The 22,672-nt window shown below is 37.3% G+C and overlaps 10 protein-coding genes across 10 annotated transcripts; 5 read left to right on the top strand and 5 right to left on the bottom strand.

The window, feature by feature from the left end:
* Positions 1 to 495: 495 nt before the first annotated feature.
* Positions 496 to 1,809, bottom strand: BRETT_004901 (uncharacterized protein; the record flags this gene model as incomplete). Its single annotated transcript, XM_041283388.1, has 1 exon — positions 496 to 1,809. The coding sequence occupies one exon, from the start codon at positions 1,807 to 1,809 to the stop codon at positions 496 to 498; it is 1,314 nt and encodes a 437-aa protein (XP_041136740.1).
* Positions 1,810 to 3,041: 1,232 nt separating this feature from the next.
* Positions 3,042 to 4,763, bottom strand: BRETT_004900 (uncharacterized protein; the record flags this gene model as incomplete). Its single annotated transcript, XM_041283387.1, has 1 exon — positions 3,042 to 4,763. The coding sequence occupies one exon, from the start codon at positions 4,761 to 4,763 to the stop codon at positions 3,042 to 3,044; it is 1,722 nt and encodes a 573-aa protein (XP_041136739.1).
* Positions 4,764 to 5,632: 869 nt separating this feature from the next.
* BRETT_004899 (uncharacterized protein) lies at positions 5,633 to 6,937 on the top strand (the record flags this gene model as incomplete). The annotated part of the gene is made up of 1 exon (XM_041283386.1): positions 5,633 to 6,937. One exon carries the CDS (start codon positions 5,633 to 5,635, stop codon positions 6,935 to 6,937), a length of 1,305 nt encoding a protein of 434 aa, XP_041136738.1.
* A 458-nt stretch (positions 6,938 to 7,395) lies between these two features.
* On the top strand, positions 7,396 to 8,985 carry BRETT_004898 (uncharacterized protein; the record flags this gene model as incomplete). Its single annotated transcript, XM_041283385.1, has 1 exon — positions 7,396 to 8,985. One exon carries the CDS (start codon positions 7,396 to 7,398, stop codon positions 8,983 to 8,985), a length of 1,590 nt encoding a protein of 529 aa, XP_041136737.1.
* A 912-nt stretch (positions 8,986 to 9,897) lies between these two features.
* Positions 9,898 to 11,181, top strand: BRETT_004897 (uncharacterized protein; the record flags this gene model as incomplete). The annotated part of the gene is made up of 1 exon (XM_041283384.1): positions 9,898 to 11,181. The coding sequence occupies one exon, from the start codon at positions 9,898 to 9,900 to the stop codon at positions 11,179 to 11,181; it is 1,284 nt and encodes a 427-aa protein (XP_041136736.1).
* Positions 11,182 to 11,445: 264 nt separating this feature from the next.
* On the bottom strand, positions 11,446 to 13,029 carry BRETT_004896 (uncharacterized protein; the record flags this gene model as incomplete). The annotated part of the gene is made up of 1 exon (XM_041283383.1): positions 11,446 to 13,029. One exon carries the CDS (start codon positions 13,027 to 13,029, stop codon positions 11,446 to 11,448), a length of 1,584 nt encoding a protein of 527 aa, XP_041136735.1.
* A 3,374-nt stretch (positions 13,030 to 16,403) lies between these two features.
* Positions 16,404 to 17,261, top strand: BRETT_004895 (uncharacterized protein; the record flags this gene model as incomplete). Its single annotated transcript, XM_041283382.1, has 1 exon — positions 16,404 to 17,261. The coding sequence occupies one exon, from the start codon at positions 16,404 to 16,406 to the stop codon at positions 17,259 to 17,261; it is 858 nt and encodes a 285-aa protein (XP_041136734.1).
* A 193-nt stretch (positions 17,262 to 17,454) lies between these two features.
* Positions 17,455 to 18,510, bottom strand: BRETT_004894 (uncharacterized protein; the record flags this gene model as incomplete). Its single annotated transcript, XM_041283381.1, has 1 exon — positions 17,455 to 18,510. The coding sequence occupies one exon, from the start codon at positions 18,508 to 18,510 to the stop codon at positions 17,455 to 17,457; it is 1,056 nt and encodes a 351-aa protein (XP_041136733.1).
* An 865-nt stretch (positions 18,511 to 19,375) lies between these two features.
* Positions 19,376 to 21,307, top strand: BRETT_004893 (uncharacterized protein; the record flags this gene model as incomplete). Its single annotated transcript, XM_041283380.1, has 1 exon — positions 19,376 to 21,307. One exon carries the CDS (start codon positions 19,376 to 19,378, stop codon positions 21,305 to 21,307), a length of 1,932 nt encoding a protein of 643 aa, XP_041136732.1.
* A 181-nt stretch (positions 21,308 to 21,488) lies between these two features.
* BRETT_004892 (uncharacterized protein) lies at positions 21,489 to 22,571 on the bottom strand (the record flags this gene model as incomplete). Its single annotated transcript, XM_041283379.1, has 1 exon — positions 21,489 to 22,571. The coding sequence occupies one exon, from the start codon at positions 22,569 to 22,571 to the stop codon at positions 21,489 to 21,491; it is 1,083 nt and encodes a 360-aa protein (XP_041136731.1).
* Positions 22,572 to 22,672: the final 101 nt, after the last annotated feature.

Genomic DNA, 22,672 nt, shown 5'->3' with positions numbered 1-22,672 from the left:
TCTAAGTGTATTGCCGTTTCCCCTCCTTGAAATAGGAAGGTATATTCCGATGGGCCTTGCGCGTTCCCTAATCTGGAATGAAAAAAACATATATGTATGTATGTAAGGATGTTTATCTGCACCGTCTTGATTCATATCAAAAAGAACTGCTAAATGGGACTAAAGGCAGAAGTGCATTTTTCCTATTTATTATTACCCTTCCTTCTTTAACTCACCCTTCCTCACATTTACTCTCTTAACTTTCAAGATATTTGGTGTTACGGTTAGTGAAAGATTATTAAAATTATAGATGATGTGTTTAAAGCAAGTCCACGCTGCTACAGACAGATTTTGATTTCATTTGATACGTCAGTAAATGTGCATTTTCCATTATAAAATCGTACCATTTTTTTGAAAGCTTCAATTGAGGTTTTGGACATGAATTCAAAAAGAACTACATCAAAAAGAAATATTTGCACCTAGTACTATACTCTGAACTTTGAATATACTTTAAATTCATTCTTCCTTAGTAATAGGCAACCCCAATGCCTCTCTTTGAGACTTAGATTGTGGATCAAAGTAAGGGATTTCAGCCAAAGATGTGACCCTCGTACCATGTCTTGGCTCCAAACCTTCATGATCCCACACTGTTCTATGCTGAGTAGATCTGTTATCCCAAATAGCCGAGGTACCGTAACCTGGGTCTGATTTCCAATTAAATCTAACTTGAATATCAGCATTCTTTTCGTAAACGTCAAATAAATAATTCAAAATAACATCAGATTCCACAGGTGTCAAGCCGACTATTCTCTTGGTCATTGCTCTGTTAACAAACAACGTCTTCCATCCTGTTGCAGGATTTGTTCTCACTAAAGGATGCACTCTTTCAATTTTCTTCCTGCCACCAAATGGATCATTTCGATCAAGATATGAATGTGCAGATTCATACACAGCTTTTTTACCATCCAAAAACTTTTTCATTTCTTCCGAAAGCTTGTCATAAGCGGCATAACCCGAAGCCCACAATGTGTCACCTCCGACATTGGGAATAGAATCCAAATGTAAGTGAGTGATTCCTGCTGGCTGTCTCTCGTGAACTAAATCCGTGTGCCAGGTTTCATTACCCATACGTCCATAACGGACCCTATCAAAGTTTCCGTAGTCACAATTTTTAAAATTTATGTTCATTCCATGCTTCCTCCAGTAATCAACCCAGATAACAGTTTCTCCAGGAAGACCAGGAACGTGAGGTGCTTGTGGGTGAACTTCAACATTACCCCAATATTCACCAAGTTCCTTCTGCTTTCTAGGAGGAAGCTTTTGGTTGCGGAAAAAGACAACGCCCCTTTCTGCAACCAATAAAGCAAGTTCGTCTTTTTGCTTGTCAGTTAAATCCTTTAACTGAAGACCGACAATTTCGGTTCCAATATGTTTAGTCAAATTATGAACTTCTTTTGCTGCTCCAAACAACGCTTTTTTATTCGGATCGGCATTCTTCGCTCTTTCCGTGTATGGCAAATCATGATTCCTTATCGCATATGCTTGATCTACGTAGACTGGGATATGTGACCGATCTGGAATCTCAGGATATCCTCCTTCAAGATTGATTCCGTCTTCTTCCATTCTCTTTCTGGCCTCTGGTGGAAGAAGATCCAGTCCAGATCTATCTGCACCCTCTCCCAAGGTGTTATTTCTGTTTGATGACCTGGTCACACTAATATTCGGATCATTTCTAACGAGGTATTCAATCTGTTCATCAACCCTAACATGGTGGTTAACCGTTTCAACTTTTTTTGTTTCAGTCTTTTGCTCAATAACTTCCTCGGACATTATAAGGTTCAACGCTATAATGAAATATGTTATATACTTTCTCCTCACAGTAAAAAAAGACAGTCTACAACATGTTCTGGGCATAAGAACATTTTTTTTTAATGACCATATTTATAGCCAGCAGCCATCACTAGTGTTAAAATGTTATTACTAATAGTAGTTACCCACAAATAAGAATAAATACTCAACACTGTGCTTAGTTATCCGATTTAGGCTTTGTGGCTCTGAGATTCCAAAGTTTTAGTGTGTGTGTATTCTGTCATTCCCAAAAAATCTAAGAAAACGACGCAATCAAGATCAATGTCAAGATATATGTTGTGGCTTTCTGATGCTAAGACCCATCAATATAATTTGTAAATGGGTTTTCTAAATTTAATTTTATTCTCTTCTGCTTAATCTCAATCAGCCACATTTCATATAGTGTGTATTTGAGATAAGCGCTGAATTTTTTTTATCTTTTTACAGTAATTGCATAGCTAATAATGTTGGAATATTTTATCATCTGCGGAATTGTTGCTAGCCGTACGACCCCGGGAAATTTTCCTATTATTTACATCCTTGGACCAATTATATCTAAGAACTACTTTATCCTTTATCCCTTCTATTGTATTTTGCTAGTGTTAAAGCCATAAAAATTGCCTTTATTACTTTTATATTAATCTGAATGTGTCACTACCCATATTTCAGATATGTGACAATTTTTCAGTAAGAATGCACAATGGGTCTAGCAGCACCCTTCGTATTTTCTCACTTTATTATTACTTTGCTAATATTTTGCCTCTTTCTCTAGAGGCTATGCTATCATCGCTATATATCTTAATATCAACATGTCTTCCAATCTTTCATATAACTTGCATATACCCCAAAAGTTGTAATACTGCCCCAAAAACAGGTCAGGTACCCTTTTTAGAGCCAAATACGAGTTATTGGGATTCCTGCACGAATTGTAAAACTCAACAAATACCGTCACAAGTGTACGTGAACATTCCTTACTGAAAGATCTTAAATGCATATCAAAGTTTTTATGAACTGAGTTTCAAATATGATAAATCGAGTAAATAATTGACTGCTGTACTAGAGTGAATCAAATTCAAAAAATTATATATACTTCTAACTGGCATGAACTGAAAGAAAATCCGTCAGCTCCTCCAAATATATACATAATACTCTAATTCTAATTAAACAAGGGAAATAAATTGTATACTTCATTCAGGTAGAGTTCAAAATACTCACTATTCCCCTTTATCCTTTGGATCTATACTGAAGACTTTATCCGGGTTCAAGATACGATATGGATCCAAGGCAAATTTGATCTTTCTCATAAGATCAATAGCGTCCGGTGGAAGCTCCTGCTTGAGGAATCCTCTTTTTCCCATACCAACACCGTGCTCTCCAGTAACTGTTCCTTCTGCTTTCAAAGCACCATCAACCATATGACGAACAATTCTCTCAACCTTTGGTCTATCCTCACGTTTGAATAAAATCATGGCATGATAGTTACCATCACCAACATGACCAACGATTGCACCTGCAACACCAGTTTCATTCATCTCATTCTTTGTAGCCGTCAAGCACTCGCAAAGTTTTGAAATAGGAACGGCAACATCCGTGGCCCAAACCTGAATATCCTTGTCAATGTATTCCTGACCATAATTAATTGTAGACCATAATGCAACCTTTCTTGCATTCCAAAGTTCCTCCCTTTCGGCATCGGAACTTGCAAACCTAAACGAATTCTGGTGGTTTTCCTTCGAAATTCTTTTAACGTCATTTATCTGACTTTTGACTGCCTCTTTGGTAGTTCCCCCGATCTTTAACATAAGAGTGGGTGCTTCATCGTATTTCAAAGTGGTTTGACCACTGACATTCACGTACTTCATCATCTTGTCATCAAGCAATTCCATAGCATCAAGTTGAATTCCATGCTGAACAAACTGTGCTACAGTGCTACTTGCATCACTAATTGTTGGGAATGAAATCACAGCGACATTCTCATACTTGGGCTTGACATTAAGCTTCAAAGTAGCTTCCGTAACAATCCCTAATGTACCCTCAGATCCAATAAATAGACCATTTAAGTTGTAACCGGCGGCGGACTTTCTTGGTCTATTCTTGGTCTTAATGATTGTACCATCAGCTAAGACAACAGTAAGGCTCACGACATTTTCTTTCATCGTACCCCATCTGGCAGCATTCGTTCCAGAGCAAGATGTTCCAACCATACCACCGATGCAAGCTCCTGGACCAGGGTCTGGTCCAAACATCAGATTATATGATTTCAAGTAGTTTGCCAATGTCTGCCAGCCCACAGCAGCTTGGACAGTAACATCCAAGTCTTCGGCGTGAACCGCTAACACTTTATTCATACGAGAGAGATCGACACTGATACCCTTTCTAGTAGGAGTGTAATGCCCTTCTAATGATGTACCACCTGTATATGGCACGACCGGAACTTTATACTTATGGCATGCCTTTAACACCAAGGAAACTTCTTCTGTAGAATTTGGAAAAATCACCGCAACAGGCCTTTGATCCGGGGTTGCATGGTGGGTAGAAAAGGATGAATCACTATGAGTCTCTAATGTCTCTTTGGTGCTTCTTATTTGATCAGCACTTAGAACGTTCTTTAATTCCTTGACGACTTTGTCGGGGTCGCCATATCTCGGAGATGAAATTTCTGCAAGCTTAGTTGTTGATGAATGGGGAAACAAAAATTCCGGCGGATTCTTTGCAAGCTTGTATGTGATTATACTTGTACCAAGGAATAAACCTAACGTAAAGTATAGGGCAACAGTACTGCCAGAATATCTTTTTCCATCATTTTTGGTTACAATATTTGGTTTTGTGGATACAAATCTCACCAAAGAACGGTTGAATGAGCCAAACCTTCCATTTAATAGTATGCGATTTGAAGTTTTTGCCAGACATTTGTCAATCCGAAATATCCGTAACATTTTAGGTTGTGCCTTGCCTTTTAACCCTTATAAGACCATGAATCTCAAAAATTGGAAAACACCACCTTTGAGAAGTAAGTGATAAGAATTAGAATTACACACTGGCAAAAACATTCTCTTCATGTTTATAAGCATATTTTTCAAAAGATTATTCTTAAATCCAAAGTGCAAACCATGGAAATATATTGTTTAGTCATTACAAGGACAATTATTGTATCTTTCGGATTTTTTTTTTCACTTTATTCAAGCTTATCGAGAACCTTATTTTTAAGCTTTTTTATCCTTTTTTAGAGTCGCGATAATTCCAACAACAATAGATAGGAACTGTGGCGTTTTCCTTCGATCGTGGTGCTTCTCCGTTTGCTCCCGATCTAAAAATTTATGTGTCAGGGACTTTATGTGTCAGGGAATGGAGTCAATGCAGTGCTGATCTTTCTGGATGACAGCTTAGAATGGATGCATTATTTAAATCTTTTCAGGTTAAAGTTTCACAAAGTACAATAACACAAATTGTTCAATTTGAATTCAACATTAATTACTATTCTAATTGCACAAATTCCAGCTTAGTGGTCGGAAGATGTTGTTATGGATATTACATAAAATATGGTAAGTTTAGACATCCTATCGTAAGATATCAAGCCACACCATTTTGATGTGTATTAACATTTCCAAAGCTATACACACCATATTTGAGTGGTGAGCCTCAGTAAATAAAGGCACTGCTGTTGGGGCTATATAAGGGTTGTCAACGAATATCAAGTTTTTACGTTTTTGCAATTACTCTTCACATTAAAATGGTGGCTGTGAATTTACTGTACTCGATAGACCAATAGTAACAACTACAAAGAAATAAGAAATAAAAATTAAAAATGTCTTCTTCAACATTTGTTCAAGAAAACCATGTTAAGGGTGACGGCATTTTGCATCTTCCAGTGGACAAAGAGATTGAACATCTTATTAGAACTGATAAGGACTTAAATATTACTCGAGCAATTCAGGCTCCTGCTTTTTCAACTGGTCAAGACATCGAGGGTTTGAACCTTTTGCCAAAAAGTACCAGGAAAAGATTGGAAGATGACAACATTGATCTGTCCAGAGGATATCCAGAAATTCCGCCTAGATCCGAAATACCAGTTTACCTTGATCAGGCCTTTGCTATTAGAAATCATGAGTTACCATACGTTGAACGTGGTAAAGGAGCTGATCCGGAAACAAAATCTTTACTCAAGGCAGCTACTGGAATTCATGATCTGACTAAACATATTGGAACCGAAATTGTCGGTCTTCAGTTAAAGGATTTAACTGATAAGCAAAAAGACGAACTTGCACTCTTGGTTGAAAAAAGGGGTGTCGTTTTTTTCCGTAACCAAAAGCTTCCTCCTAGAAAGCAGAAGGAACTTGGTGAATATTGGGGTAATGTTGAAGTTCACCCACAAGCACCTCACGTTCCTGGACTACCGGGCGTTACTGTTATCTGGGTTGATTATTGGCAGAAAAAAGGAATGGACATCAACTTTAAGAACTGTAATGATGGTAATTTCGATATCGTTAGGTACGGTTCCGTCGGTAACCAAGCATGGCATACCGACTTGGTTCATGAAAAGCAACCGGCTGGAATTACACACCTTCATTTAGATGCTATTCCTGATGTCGGTGGTGATACAATGTGGGCTTCTGGTTATGCTGCTTACGACAAGCTTTCGGAAGAAATGAAGAAGTTTTTGGATGGCAAGAAAGCAGTCTATACTTCCTACAATAAGTATGTGGACAGGGCAGATCCTTTCGGTGAAAACAGATTTATTGAACGAATTCATCCAATAGTCAGAACCCATCCAGCTACTGGATGGAAATATTTGTTTGTAAATAGATCTATGACCAAGAGAATTGTCGGTTTGACTCCTGTGGAATCTGATGTTATTTTGAATTATTTATTTGACGTTTACGAAAAGAATGCTGATATTCAAGTTAGATTTAATTGGAAATCAGACCCAGGTTACGGTACCTCGGCTATTTGGGATAACAGATCTACTCAGCATCGAAATATTTGGGATCATGAAGGTTTGGAGCCAAGACATGGTACGAGGGTCACATCTTTGGCGGAAATTCCTTACTTTGACCCAAATTCAAAATCTCAACGAGAGGCATTGGGATTGCCCATTACAGCTGATAAATAATTAAGTAGCCTTAAATAACTTTGTTCATTTATTTTTTTCTTCACCGTGACTATTTCTCCCTTTTTATTTATATCGATGATCAATTTATTGAATATATTTTTATGAAATCAACACTTGTCAGTTGTATTATGCTTAAACATGTTATTTGTCCTTACACACATTTGTGGTAAGATAGTGATGTCTCAAGGAAATGGAATGTAGCTGTGGCTTCGAATTTTGGTTGCAACTCATAATTTACATTCAAAATGATACTACAATGCGCTCTACCGAATGTGTTGCATGAAACCACATTTTTATTGTTAATGCAGTAAGAGTTATTTATCTCCCGAGTTGCTTTTATTGATATATAAGGGGGATATAAGTGAGCACCAAATTAAATCAATTCAAACTCTTTGGTTTTGTTAATTCGGCAATAAGTCACAATAAAATAAAGCGCAGCTACATCAATAATCACAAATATGGGCTTGGTGTCAAACATATGGAATTTTATTAGGTTAGATGATCCTTCAGAATTTAAAAATGATTATATTAATAAAGATATTGATAGATCCAGAAGGCCTAAAGATCAAAAGAAAGGTTTGAAAAAGCTGAAATTTTGGGAATACTTTAATTTATACCCCTCCTATTACAGTCCCTATGAAAGAAATTTTCTGATAAAGTTTGATGTTTCAGTTCTCCTATTTTTGGGCGCTTCGTTTTACACGAAATACTTGGACAATATGAATATTGGTGCAGCTTATGTCTCTGGAATGAAGGAGGATATCAATGTTACGGGAAATGAGCTAAACTACTTCAACACTATGTACACGGTTGGATATGTGCTATTTCAAATTCCCATAACATTGTGCATAACCAGGCCAAAGTATTCCAGATATTTGCTTATTGGTTGCGAATTTGTATGGGGAATGCTCACTCTTGCAAATGCTTTTGTGCAGACTCCCCAACAGGTTTATGCTATTAGATTTTTCATTGGTGTGTTTGAAGCATGTTCGTATCCGGCGTCATATGTTGTTTTCAGTAGCTACTTAACGGAGGACGAACTTTTCAAACGAGCTGGCATCTACGGGGCATTTGCTGTTGCTGGTTCCGCAAGCAGCGGTCTTCTACAAACTAGAACTCTTGAAAGCTTGTCAGGTGTTGGAGGCCTTGCAGGGTGGAGATGGCAATTTATTATCGATGCAATTATAACTATGGGAATTGTCATATATGGCTTCTTTTTATTTCCGGGTATTCCAACTTCTTGCAAAAAGTTCGGACTATTCACCGAAGATGATATGATTTTTGCTCGGAAAAGACTACGTGGTGTTCAAGCAAATCCGGAGAAGTTTACTAAAAAGTCGATAGTCGAAACACTCACTACTTGGCAGGTGTATATTTGCAGCTTTTTATGGACTTTTCATCACATGACTCTTTACTCGAATGGTGCAAAGTTATACATGAAATCTAAGCCGCAGTGGTATTCTACTGCTGATGTGACAAACTGGGATGCTTACATGTGGTTTATTGGCCTTGGTTCAGATCTTATACTTTCTCCTTTAGTTAAAAGTATTGGAAAGTTGAAAGTGGCCGCGATAGTGTTCCCCATTACTTACTATGCTGCAATAATTCTTGTTATATGGAATTGTTCCCACAACGTGCGAATTTCGGCATTTTTCTTACAGCATGTCTTGTATGATGGAATGTCACAGCCAATTTTTTCCTGGGCTGCTACCCTCTGTAAGGATAATGTTGAAAAGAAAGCATTGGTTCTTTCCATAATGCAGGTGTGCTCCTACGCCACAAATGCATGGGCCGTCCCAATACAGTATAACGTGAAATACTCGCCTCGTTTCAAGGGTGGTTACATTGCAAATTTGGTGATTGTGGTCATGACCAATGTTTTCTACGTTGCTTGTTGGATTTTCGATCATTACGACTACCGGTTCTGTCAAAAATATTCGGGACATAGGCATGAGTTGCAAACGAATGGAACTTCGGAAATTGAGGATAGTAATGCAGAGAATCATGTCACACAAGAAACTGTCGAAATCTTACCCGTTAAGTTTTGATATTCTTCGAGAATGTATTTGGGGGCTAGGGTTAAAGTGCGAAATTTCAAATATGTCATCCCCATTGAGCCACACAAGATACTTATGTGCTGACATATCGTTTATTTATTTATTTCTATTTATTTTACTTTGCATGTTTGAGATCTAGTGCTTCTCTATTGTAGTTTCCACTGTAAAAACAACTATTTCTGGTAAAGGAATAAAATATGGTGTGCTGTCAATCCCTAACACAATGTATCTTCCTAAATCCGTACGGAGTTTAACAATATATTGACTTATTAAACTACGGGAATAATATTATGTTTTTATCCCAATCTGCTCCTTTTAATGTTGATTGTTCTGCCAATACCAAAATAGGGGAAATCATACATGTTTTCACAGAAAACTCGGTCTGCATGAATCTTCCAAAGATTGAACTGTGTTACTGAGCCACAGTTACAAATTGGGAAAATATGGTTTTCATGTTGATGGCGTCTGTTGGAGAAAAAAATAGTAATATCGACTATTCAGGTACCAACAGATACACATATTTTTTTTTCTTTCTCTATCTTTGCGGATGATCCGCAGACTAAAGAAAATTGTGGAGATGGACAGACACAAACAAAAATTTGGTGCTGTGGCCCCCTCCTCCGAATGAGTCAGGATAATCCAGAGAATTAGCACAATGCAAAGGAGAGGAATCGATAGGGCTGCAAAGAAATTCAGATATCTTTTCCGCTTATATCTCATATATTTTCATTTTCGACCCCAACGATTTTTTTATTTTTTCCTAATTTTTTCCGGTTCTTGGTTAAGTTGTATCAATATATTCCGATACTTCTATAACCCTCTTGTATACCTTGTTTAGACTGTTCTTCTTGACGTTCTGGTTTTCCTATTCGCTAAACGCAACAGAGGTGTGACACTAACAATATGAAGTCCGACTTACCAGGATACAACCATTACTTTAAGCTTGGAGGAAAAGATATCTGGTCTTTTATCAATGAGACCGCAGCAGCTCAGGAGAAGGAAAGTGGATCCAAGATTGTGAATTTGGGGCAAGGTTTCTTCTCATACTCTCCACCTGATTTTGCCATTAAGGCTGCTAAGGATGCATTAGACGTCCCAATGTTCAATCAATATGCTCATGCCAGGGGTAGGCCACATCTTTTGAAGGTTCTTGCTGAGACCTTTTCAAAAAGATTAGGCAAACAATTGAGTACGGATGAGGTTCAGGTTACAACTGGAGCTAATGAAGGAATGTTGGCAGTTTTCGTTGGGCTTCTGGAACGTGGAGATGAGGTTATTGTTTTCCAGCCTTTCTTTGACCAGTATATTCCTAATATTGAGATGGCAGGTGGAAAGGTCGTTTATGTCAAGCTATTTCCACCAGCTGATTTCGGTGAAAGAACGGTCACTGGTGATGAGTGGACCATTGACTGGGAAGGATTGGAGAAGGCTATTACTCCAAAGACCAAGATGATCGTGATAAACAGTCCATACAACCCTGTTGGAAAAGTTTTCAACAATGAAGAGTTAAAACGTATCGGTGACCTCGCCGTCAAGCACAACTTTTATGTTCTTTCAGATGAGGTGTATGAGAACTTATTCTTTGAACCAAAGCTTACAAGAATGTCTCTCATCAGTCCCTTGATTGCACGTAGAACAATTACCGTCGGATCTGCTGGTAAGACCTTTGCGGCAACAGGTTGGAGAATTGGATGGGTGATTGCCGATAAGGAAATAATTCCACCAATTACCGCAGCCCACACTAGAATTTGCTTCTCAACTCCAGCACCACTACAGGAAGCCGTTGCATCAGCTTTTGATGTTGCCAATACGAATGGTTACTTTGCTAAAATGAAGGCTGACTACACTCACAAATACGAAATATTCAACAGCATTTTTGACGAACTTAATATACCATACACTATAGCTTCAGGTGGATACTATTTGCTTGTTAACTTCAAGAAAGTGAAGATTCCACAAGACTTCGAGTATCCTGATGACATCAAGGATCAGAAAAGAGACTTTAAGCTTGCCTATTGGCTCATAAAGGAATTTGGTGTGGTTGCTATTCCTCCTTCTGTTTTCTACTTGCCTGAGGATGGTCACATGATCGAAGATTGCCTTCGGTTCGCAATTTGTAAGACAGACGATGTTTTGGAGGAAGCTGTCAAACGGCTTAGACCTTTGAAAAAGTACATTGTCAACTAAGTTTACCGACATATTAATACTTGCCGGTATACTTATCAAATTATGTACTTTCACAATATATCTTCCATTTTATCATAATGCAAATTCATTACTATAAAAAATATGAAGTAAATTCATTGCATTAATAATGCCTTGTAGGTTTAATTTTTAAATGGAGTATAAATGGTTCCATCAGTAAAGTAGTAAGTTGAAGTTGGTTTAAAATTAAAGAAAAATAGAATGGTTAAGTAGAAAGTATGTATTTGAAAAGGAGACAGATAACATTTAAATAAGTTCCTCAGTCTTTAGTTCACCTCTTCTAATTTTGTTAAAAATGATTTGTAAATTGGATCGAGACAAACCTAAGTCAGCAACATGATCTCTTTTTCCTTCAACATCCAAAGGATTCTTTCTTCCCTTCAAGAAATACCTTTCTAATGGTCTAATGAAATGTTCCGCAACGCTATATGTCCTCAAAGGCTTTGGAAATTCAGTATTGTACCAATCTAATTGCACACTTGTTATCGGAAGCTGTTTTTGTCCAGACCAGACGCCAGCTAGTGCTGCAGCCTGTGCTTCAACACGATTAAATATGAATGCGGCATATGTATTTCCAACTAGTGCGAGAGTTGGATCATCTATGGAAAATGTATAATCATAAAATTTCAATGCATTCGAATGTGACTTTAAATAATCGGACTCTAGAAATGGATAATACATGTGATATCCTGTACATATAATCACTGTATCGAATCCCTTTTCAACAGTACCGTCCTTAAATACAATGCTCTCCTCTGCTGCATTGAAGTGATCAATTTCGGGTTTCGAAGTGATTCCTCGTGTGTGTGTGCAGAAATCTGCCCAATCACGACCTGCATGATTTTCCGAACGTCTAGAGATGAACACAGAGGGTTTGTCCAAGTTTCTAGGAAAGGCGTATTGTATAAGATCCACAGCAGAAACAGAAGAACCCACGATTAATATCTTCTTTGCTTTCTTCAGTTTTGTTGGATCTTTCAAGGATTTGGCAAGGGTTATCCAGATTTTTTCCTTTGTCTTCTCATAAAATTCGTTAAAACCTTTAAATGACGGAACAATGGGAACAGTCTTACCATTTGCAATAACAACAGCATCAAAATTTTCTTGATACCATAGATCAACAGAATTGTCGGTCTTTTTGATACTCTGTCGAATAAAAAGTCTCCATTTTCCTGTAGGTAGTTTTGTTACCCTCTCAACATTTGATGCACGACGAACATATCTTGTAAGATCGTTATTCCTTAACACATCATCTAGGTAATTTCCGACATCATCTGCTGATTCAAACCCTGCAATTTTTTTATAGCGAAGCTCTAAATCAACTAGTTGCTTAGAACTCAATGGGTCAAAAGAAAAACTCATGTATTTGTTAGGAACATTGGTAAAGAGTTTTTCATAAGCAGCGGATGATTTCCATTGATACAAATCCTCAGGTTCTCCACCTTGCTTCTTTACTTCAATTGGGTGATTAAATGAAGATGACGATAGCTTTTTCTTCAATTCCCTACTGATCAAAGCTTTCACGAAAATATTATCCGGATTTGTCAATTCCTTTTGTAAAGATAATTCTGGAACAGCAGGATCACTGTTAAAATTTCCTCTAGTTTTCCGACACCATACTCCTCCGGTGAATTGATTTCTTTCGAAAAGGACAATTTTGTCAAAAGCGACCTCTTTTCTTTGTTCATAACTCCTTATATATTTGGAGCCATACAATGAAGTTCCATTTTTCAATGCTCTTGTAAGATCATAAAGTGTCGCAATTCCTGATGGTCCACCTCCAATGATGGCAATGGATTTAACTCTTTTTTCGTGTGTTGGTTCGACCATCTTACTATTCTATTCTTGCTTGAATGTCATCACTACAAAAATAAATTTAATTCAGGCTTAATTGAAACAGTTATTTCGCCTGATTATATATTGATGATATGCTGATGTAGTAATGTGTTGAAAATGATATATATTTGAACAACAAATCACAACTGAGCCAATCCTCACTTCGATTCTACAAATGGAATGGTGGTGGCATTAATCGTTGCCACACAAATATATGCATAAAAATACACTTTTTTTCACAAGCGTTGCTTTCCATCCACTTATGTCATATAGACAGTGTAACATGTATGAAATATTTATCATGTTATTTAAAATATACGTTGCCCGATTTCAATATATATGTGGTCTTTTTCTTTGTCCCTTGCGAGAATCCATTTTAAACAAGGAAACAAGAGATCTCCGAGGGATTTTTAAACTTGAATTTTTTTCATTAAATTGTATTTGTTTAGCCTATATGGATCTGTCACTTTGATGACATAGTAAGCTTGACCCATAACAATCGCTTTGTGGAATTATTTGAGGTCTTTATTCTAATCATAATTACGAGTATGTTGTATGCACGTTTTTACAAAAATAGACGTGAGTAGGGTGGGAAAAGTGGAATGCAACTAGATTGCCTCATAAAACTTCACTATGTTAATGAGGAAGCCGTTTATTTATTGTTATCCTATGACTTGAAATATGCGTATAATATGCTAATCATGTGATTTGATAGATGTTCCACTATGAGAAAGCAGTAGATTAATATAAGTACCAAAATGGTGAAACTGTGGCGTTCCGGAATATGCTTAAAATATTAAGCTTACACTATTTTTCTTGAAATATACTGTAACGATGGCATTTCATGAGTTAAAGCCCACAGATGACAACTCCCTTCAAAATGCAAAAAGAAGACATTTAAGGTTACTTTATATTCTTATAGAAAGCCCTTAAACTGATTACCGTATATGATAATGCTAAGAGACTTTGATTGTCACTCAAGACCGTTTAATGAGTCCTACTATTTTAAAGCAAACAAAAAAGCGATCGTTAATTCAATCTAGTCTCATGTTGTGATAATTAGTAATTGTTATTTCTCGAACAGAATGAAGCTTTAGACAAGGCTAGATCCCAAGTTTGTTAATGTTTAGAAAAGTGGTTATTACTATAATAAGTATTTTGCTTTATTGTTCCACCTCCAACTACTGGTAAAGGATGTAATATTTAAGTAGAAAATGATACATGTTACTTTAGCCTCCAAGGTTTATTGGTACAAAAGAGCGTTTAGATATTGGTTCGTCTCCTGCTCCTCTTTCTAAAGGTTTTCTTATTTCCAATGTTATCTATAAAATCTTTAGGATGAAACAAAATGTATTATTTGCTAGATATTGTACGAGCATCTTCATTAAGTAGTTAATGATATGGGTACCACCAAAAGAGCCAGGTGTGAAATATGTATCAAACTACCTTTAGATAGCATATTTGAGCTCTGAGTAATTGTGCACATAATGTGCACGAAGTTACTGAAATTTGTCGGAAAGCTCTGATTCATGGAGAAGATGAATTTGTCATTCAAGGCGATGATGTCATAAGGAGAACCTATATCTACCATTTTGATCCTCCTTTAATTGTGTTCAAAGAGAATATTAACATTTTCGATTTGAACCTTGTTAATCCCAGATCTACCAGTCGGCCGCATAGAGGGTTTAGACACGAACTTTTCTATAGACCTAAATACGAAAAGACTTTCCGAAATTATTGTAGATGCTTCAAATGGTGATTTAGATATAACTACTTCTCAATAGTTGTGTATAAAGTCATTCAATGTAAAGTTAGCGAGTCATTCTGCAGTACATTTCAATCAGTGCTTCTTTACACAAAAAAAAACAGTGTATTTTTAAACTGGTTCTTGTTACACCGCATCGTGTTTAGCAAAGAATACCTTGACATTAGCTCAATCTTATATACTTGCACTATTTTCTTGCTCTTTGATCAGATCTAATTACGCATAAAGTTAGTTTATAAACAAGTCATTGGCCGATAATTTATCGATATGAATTTTGCATCGGAATAATATGAAAATTCAGCCCTGATATGGGAAAAGAAAGTCTTAATGAATAACACGGATTGTTTCTACAGCCTAAAGCAAGTTAAATGAAAAAAACGTGGCCGATCACGTCTCAAATACTGAATTGTGGGGACAAATAATACAATTCCGAGGATGTTAAAATATTATTTGGAACATGGTATTTCAAAATGTATCCTCAACGATGATGCAGATCAAAGCTAGCTTTTTCGGTACACTATCTACTGTACTGCTTTTGGTCGTACAGAGTGGTTTGTATTATAATTGGGCTTTCAATTTTTGATGTTGTAGTCGAGCGATTTGTTGGATTAACCTTCATTAGGAATTTTTGTAAGTAGTGATTTCTCCCCACATGAAATTGTAACTGTATTATAATTGCACGTTCGTATCGCCTATACGAACGCAAGGGGATCGGAGGCCCTGTTTGAGGTATTGTCAATCCCGGATATGTTTACCTTTCCCCGTTTTAATTTTCAATGTTTACATTTCCTGGTTCCAGCTAAAGAATTAAATGATCCTCGTACCCTCCCTTCTAGGTATTTGATTTACGATTTCTTTAATTATCATTCTTATAGTATTCTGCTTAGTTTTGCAAAACTGTGCTTATTTTTGTACCCATTGACGACTACACTAGGACCGGCTACTGATTTTATTTCACGTGCAGGAGCATTCCTATGTAATTAACATGAGCTCTATATATATTGTCTTTACACCCATGGGAAACACATATTCCAGAAGGCATAACCCACAGGGCAAATCCCTACTAATAATTGTTGGCCTATAAGTTAAACATTAATTTTTACATTCTAGAGTTTACTATTGTTAGCGCACCTTGCTTCTCCATTAATCCTTTGTTCTTTTAGATTATTATAATGTTTTTTTTTTTTTGGTGGCGCCTCGAATTAACATAACCTGACTGGATAGTTCGCAGAATGAGGCATCTGAATAAATCAATTAATATATACCCATGGGCCGTTGTGTTTATTGATCTTCTTTATTCAATTTTTTTTGGGGATCCGGAGTACGGCTTGCATGTGTTGTCCAATTACAAAATATTAGTTTGCCGATTTGGATTTCTCCAGAAGCAAGATGAGAAAAAAAAGCTTTATTCATTACAAATAAATAAAATAAATATAGAACCAGGGCCTGCTCGTCGTTATTTAATTAACTTCACCGTCCTCAATTGTTGTTTGTCCGTTCGCCCTGTTATTCAAATTTCTTGCAAATTTTCTCATATATCTCTTCTACTTCTTCAGCTCTGCTATTTATTCCCCTGTAACTAAGAATATTCACAATTGACCCAATGGCCCCACCTAACTTTTCTCAGATTTCAAAGCCAACAAACGATGTCCTTAACAAGGATTTCTTCCACTTCACTCCAGTGGCCCTTAGTTTGAAGACGTCTGCCCCAAATGGTATTTCATTCACTACTAAGGGAAGTGTTTCTCCAGACTCTCAGACCTCAGCTTCTCTTGAGACTAAATATTCTGATAAGACTTCTGGTTTGACTCTTACTCAAGGATGGACCACTGCAAACGCCTTGAAGACCAAAATCGAGTTGACTGATGCCCTCACTCCAGGTTTAAAGACCGAATTGGACACTACCCTTGTCCCAGGACTTTCCAAAGCAGCAAAGCTTAACCTATACTTTGCTCAACAGTCTGTCAACGCAAGAGCTTTCGTTAACCTTTTGAAAGGGCCTGTCTTCACAGGTGATTTCACCGTTGGTCGGGATGGATTTACCGCTGGTGGTGCTCTTTCCTACGATGTGAAGGCTGCCTCATTGACAGGATATTCTGCTGGTATTGGTTACAAGGCTCCATCATACGCCTTGTCCCTCATTGCTGCAAACAATTTGTCTGTCTTTGCTGCTGGCTACTACCACAAAGTTACGCCAACTATTGAAGTCGGTGCAAAAGGAACGTACGATTCCAAGGGACCTGCAGGTGCAAATGCCGTTGCAATGGAAGTTGGTACCAAATATCAGCTTGACAGCAGCTCCTTCGTCAAAGCCAAGATTGCCGACTCCGGCATTCTAGCTTTGTCTTTTCAGGAAATTCTTAGACCTGGTGTTAAGCTAGGATTGGGTGGTGCTTTCGATACTTTAAAGCTTGGAGAGTCTGCTCACAAGTTGGGTCTTTCATTGTCCTTCGATGCTTAAACATGATTGAAAATTTACGATCTTGTTTCTCATTGCCACTTTTATTAATGTTATTGGAAAGAGAACATAAATTCACCCATATATGATATATTCGTTTTTAAATGCTGAGCTTTTTTTATTGTTCTTTACTTATGCGTACTATTATAATTGTGTATATTTTCTTGTCCATTTTATGCCTTCAACTTGCGTGCTTTCAACTGATATTTACAAATTCTGGCGTTTTTGCTGTATCAATCTTCAATACTGGATGGAACATTTCCACAAACTCCAAATCATATTCTCCCTTCTCCCTGCTAAATTTTGCATACTCATCGAATGCACCACTTAAGGTCCAGCCTTGAAGATACACCCTTATCAGCCCAATCAAAACCCCAACTCTATGCTTGCCCTTGTTTGAATGAATAAGAACTGGATAGTTATCCTTATTTAGAAGCACATTTAGTATTGAGTTCATCACCTCCTGGCTCTTTAAAATAGCCTCCTGGCCCTCCGCAGCCTTTCGAAACCCGGCCCTTCCAACCTCCTTCATTCTAAAAAACTTGAAGCTTATTTTATGTTTTTTTACCCACTTGTAATATTCATAGTTATCGTCCTTATCACCCAAATACACAATTGTTTTCAACTTTAGCTCTTCGAGAAACTTCAAATTAACAGGCTGGGGATGGCCAGACCTGTAAAGATCACTTTCCACTAAAGCAAAGTTTATTGGCGGCACATATCTAGGTCTAATGTCCTCTATTTTTAATGAAGTATATTGATGGGACGGCTCATCGTCCTTGTTTCCTCCATCTACTATTTCTACCCTTTGAACACCATCTATTAGTTTCGGAAAATCATTTAGATCCTGAAGGTCTGAACTATTTGACAACTTGCTGGCGGTCCAATAATCATGCCCAGCTAATGTGCTGCCTCTCTTTAATCTTAATAAATCCACTTGTGAATTAACAAACTCATCTTTAAGTTGCCCTTCTTGCTTTCTACCCAACGTTTCCTCTCCACCTATTTCTCGTTGTGCTCCTACTTCATCGTATGGTAACTGTTTCAATTGTTGAGAAAGAGTACTAAGTGAACTTATACTTCTTGACATCTTAGGACCCGTCTGCACCATGCTTCCACCCATAAATGAGTATCTTGTATTCAACTGTGACTCAGAACTCCTACTTCGTAGTAATTCATGCTTTTTATCATCATACCTTTGTAATTGGTTTAAGATTTGATCTCCTTGTGAAAGTTTATATTTTTCATCCATTATGAAGTTAGTTCTCCAAAGATTAGTTGGTTTGTCCCTACTGCTTTTATGGCAACTAAGTACCTCTAATATCTATTTTTCCATATACTGAGCGTGATCTAACGCCATATGAATCTATGAAGTTGTATGTTGTATGCCCTTCCTCTCCTGAAGTTATCTACCCTCCAGTAATGAAAACTGGCTAAGGTTCATATTTTATTTAGTGTAAGGATGTTAGATGAGGTAAATTATCTGTAAGATTTACAGGGTTTAAATCGTCAAGAAAAGTCCAAAAGTTAATGATTCACTCCCCTGCTTTCATTGAAAATTCTTAGAAATGCAATATAATCATATTATTTAGCGTGCACATGCCAATTTACAGATAGTTCAAAACCAAAAAGAACATATGGATTAAAATCAGTTGTTGTCCTAAGGCTATGGGGCTCAGCGGAATTTCACCGATCCTTAATTTTTTTTTTTTTTTCTTGTCTGATATTGAAAAAAAAAATCTGGTATTCTTCACCCGATCCACATTTAAGATCAATTCTTCAAGTGCTTAAATAACAGTAGATGACTATTAACTGGTGTTCCCATACTTAAGTTTGTACTCTTTTGCTAGGTTCTTGCTGGCTGTCCGCAATTCGGTGTGATTTTGTATCACATAACAAAAGAGATCTGATAACTACTTAAAATTTTAAGATTTCTGTATTCTCGACTTAGAATTGCATATTGCCAACATTTTGTTTCTTGTTCTGCTTGGTGAAAAATCATTTATAAGAGCAATTAAGAAGCATACCATTTTGCCGATTTCGCTTATTTGCATTCGTACACTGATTTAGTGTAAAAGTCACTTTCAAGATATACCAGTAGCTCTTGACTTGATACAATGCTCACAGAATTTCTTCTGGTATATCTTTGTGTGATATTGCCGAATCCAGTAAATGGAATTGGCATCGGCGAACTTCTTCCGGAGAATTGGCGATCTCCTTGGGAGCAAACATATTATGAAGATGGAGATCCGGTGGATTTATTGGTAAACTCAGTGGAATCAGAAAATACGCAGCTTCCATATGCGTATTATCATCTTCCGTTTGTTTGCCCACCAAAGCCTGAAACAAGACCTGTCCAGCTTTCCCTGGGTGAGGTTTTGAATGGGGATCGTCTATGGATGTCCGACTACCAATTAAAATTTGGAATTGATGAACCATGTTTAAGACTTTGTGACAGAATAACAAAGCCACACGCGGTGAAAATGGCATCTGATCTTATCAAAAAGGATTATACGATCAATTGGTGGATCGATGGCATTCCTGGATCCACAACTCTCATTAAGCCAAGAACACGAACAGATCCCGCTAAGAAATTTTATGCGCCTGGCTTCAGACTTGGTTTTGTAGAAGATGGCATGTCATATCTTCATAATCATGTTATGATTGTCATAAGATGGCATGCACAACGCCATGATGGTTCAAAGAAGACAATTGTTGGCTTTGAGGTTTATCCCAAATCTGTTTCTGATGCACATTGTCCGGGTGCATCCCACGATTTTGCTAATTTCGCTTTGGATCCAAATACGAAAGAAAAGACAGTGATTCCATTTACATATTCGATTTATTGGCGGGAAGATCCATTCTTAGACTATGAAAGTAGGTATAGTCTATATGTTGATCCAAGCTCAAATGGAAATGAAGGTAGAATGCACTGGTTTGCAATAGTAAATTCCTTAGTTCTCGTTTCTTTGATTTCAATGTTTGCAGCAGTGGTGCTTCTTAAAACGCTTCATTCGAGTGACGCTTCGAATGATTCCATCTGGCAAAAAATTGTCAATGAAGTTTTTCTTCAAGGTGATATGACATCGGAACTTTGCGTACTTGCAGGTACCGGCGTGCAGCTTATTTTTACTATTGCTGGTATTTGCTTGTTGCTCTCAAGTCAGTCTGCACCTCCTTCACACTCTGTTTTATCTGCGGCGATGACATTGTTTGTTTTTGCTGGCTTTTTTGCTGGCTTTTCGAGCGTGCAATTCTATAAGCATTTTACTGCGCATCCGAAATATTATTCATCGTTGAAAATTGCGTTTCTTTCTGGTTCGTTCCTTACAGGGTTGTGCTCCATTGTTCTGCTTCTTTGCAATTTGTTTACATTTGAAAAGCAATCTTCAAGAACCGTTAATTTTGGTACTGTTCTAATTCTCGTTTCTATTTACGTTCTTCTACAAGTTCCGATTAGTCTTGCGGGAGGAATTTTGTCAAACAATGTGGATTTGTTTGCTTTGTTGTTGAAGGACAGAGTTTTAATTCAAACAGAGACCAGTCCAACTACTAGCAGAGCCATACCTCCTCAATCAAAATTGCTTAAATGGAAGTACTTGCTACCAATATGTGGGTTGATTCCATTTTCTATCATATTTATTGAGATGATTTACATGTACAAATCCTTATTTGTGAACAAGTCATCGGTAGCAGCAACGTCATCTAATTCGATGTACATCTTTTTGACGATTACAACCATATTGCTATCCATAGTTGTGGCTGAGATATCCATTATTACCACATATTTGAGACTCGATGGAGGGGATTATAAAAATTGGCAATGGAAATCATTTATTACTTCTGCTGGCTCCATTTTCTTATATCTAACAATTTATACCTTCTATTATCTTTCTAGGATGAAGATGGTAGATGCCGTTTCTCCCATACTATATGTGATATATTCTATGATGCTGAATGTGATTGTGTCGATAGCGTGTGGTTCGCTGGGATTAATTTCCTCTTCCTGGTTTGTATATGCTATATACACATCGGTGAAGAATGATTAATTTCAGTATAATTTTTCTAATACTTTTGATACGATATACATTATAATGTTTACCTGTGTACGTTTCTGTCTGTTCGTTTCAGTACAAATGGAACCTGCATATTCTGTGCTTTTTCATTCGACCATTGTAAAAAGAAGTTACAACAAAGCTAAAAAAATGTATGCAAAAATAATCTCTCCGATCATAGCTTGCAGCAGCGTTTCTGACTGTTGTCGGCCAAATAATCCTTCACCAATTTTCTGACGATTGCTGAAGAACCCCAAGAAGCCTGGTAACCAGCACCGCCATGACCATAGCAGTGAATGAGACTCTTCTTTTCTTTATCATACTCAATTCTGAGTCCTCCCTTACGAAATGGTCTGAAACCAACCTGTTTTCTAATAATCTTGAAGTCCTTCCATGGAAGCCAAGGTAAATACTTCACAGCTCTTGCCAACATGCGTTGACATTGAGCATCACTGACGGTCTTTTCATCCTCTTTTCCAACCTGGAAACAACCACCAATAACCATATCACCCTCCTGCCTTGGCATGATGTACAAACCTTCATCTTTGTATGTTGGCTCGACGTTCTTAATACCGATAATCTTGTCCAATTTCACATCGTTTTGAACAAGAAGAAGAACACCACGCACACCGTATATTCCAGAATCAGGAACGAGTTCGCGTGCCCCAATTCCGCTACAATTAATCACGATGTCAGCCTTACCTCCATCATGATGAAGATCATAAGCCTCATCCAAATTGTGTAGTTTCTTCCTTCTAAGTTCAAACCGACCTGATTTGACACATTCATTCCAAAGGAAGGTCAGATAATGTGTGGTACTGATAACAAAACCATCGTAAGCATACGAATAGCGATAAAGTGATTTATCATAGTCATCCACCATTCGGAAGTTAATCTCCTTCATTCTCTTAAGCCATGGAAGTCTAATTTTGTTTCCCCAAGCCTTAAATCTGTCGTAAGTAACATAGTTTTGATCAACCCTTTTTATGATTCCGGCTTCGGGTTTTGTCTCAGCAAGCTTCTTAAATTTGCTGTAACCGACCTCGTCGATATTTTGCTGTCTAATATCATTTGGTCCAGCAAATGATGCCCAATTAGCACCAGCAAAAGGACTTGTGTAGTTATCATTATATTCCCAGTCCATTGGGATCTGTGATGCTACAATAGTAATTCTGTGGTTTGAACCCTTTTCATTTAAGAGCTCATAGGCAACAGTCAATCCAACCACACCGGCTCCGACAATAACAATCTTGGCCATGATTTAACGAAAGAACGATTGTAAATGTTCAGCTATATATTCAATAGATAGATGCTAACGATTGTTGTGACAGTCAGTAAAAAATTAAAGGAAAAAAGAAT

The sequence above is a fragment of the Brettanomyces bruxellensis genome, chromosome 7 (assembly GCF_011074885.1).
Source record: "Brettanomyces bruxellensis chromosome 7, complete sequence".
Taxonomy (NCBI): Eukaryota; Fungi; Ascomycota; class Pichiomycetes; order Pichiales; family Pichiaceae; genus Brettanomyces; species Brettanomyces bruxellensis.
Note: the sequence above shows the minus strand (reverse complement) of the source record. Positions and strands in the feature narration are given on the sequence as shown.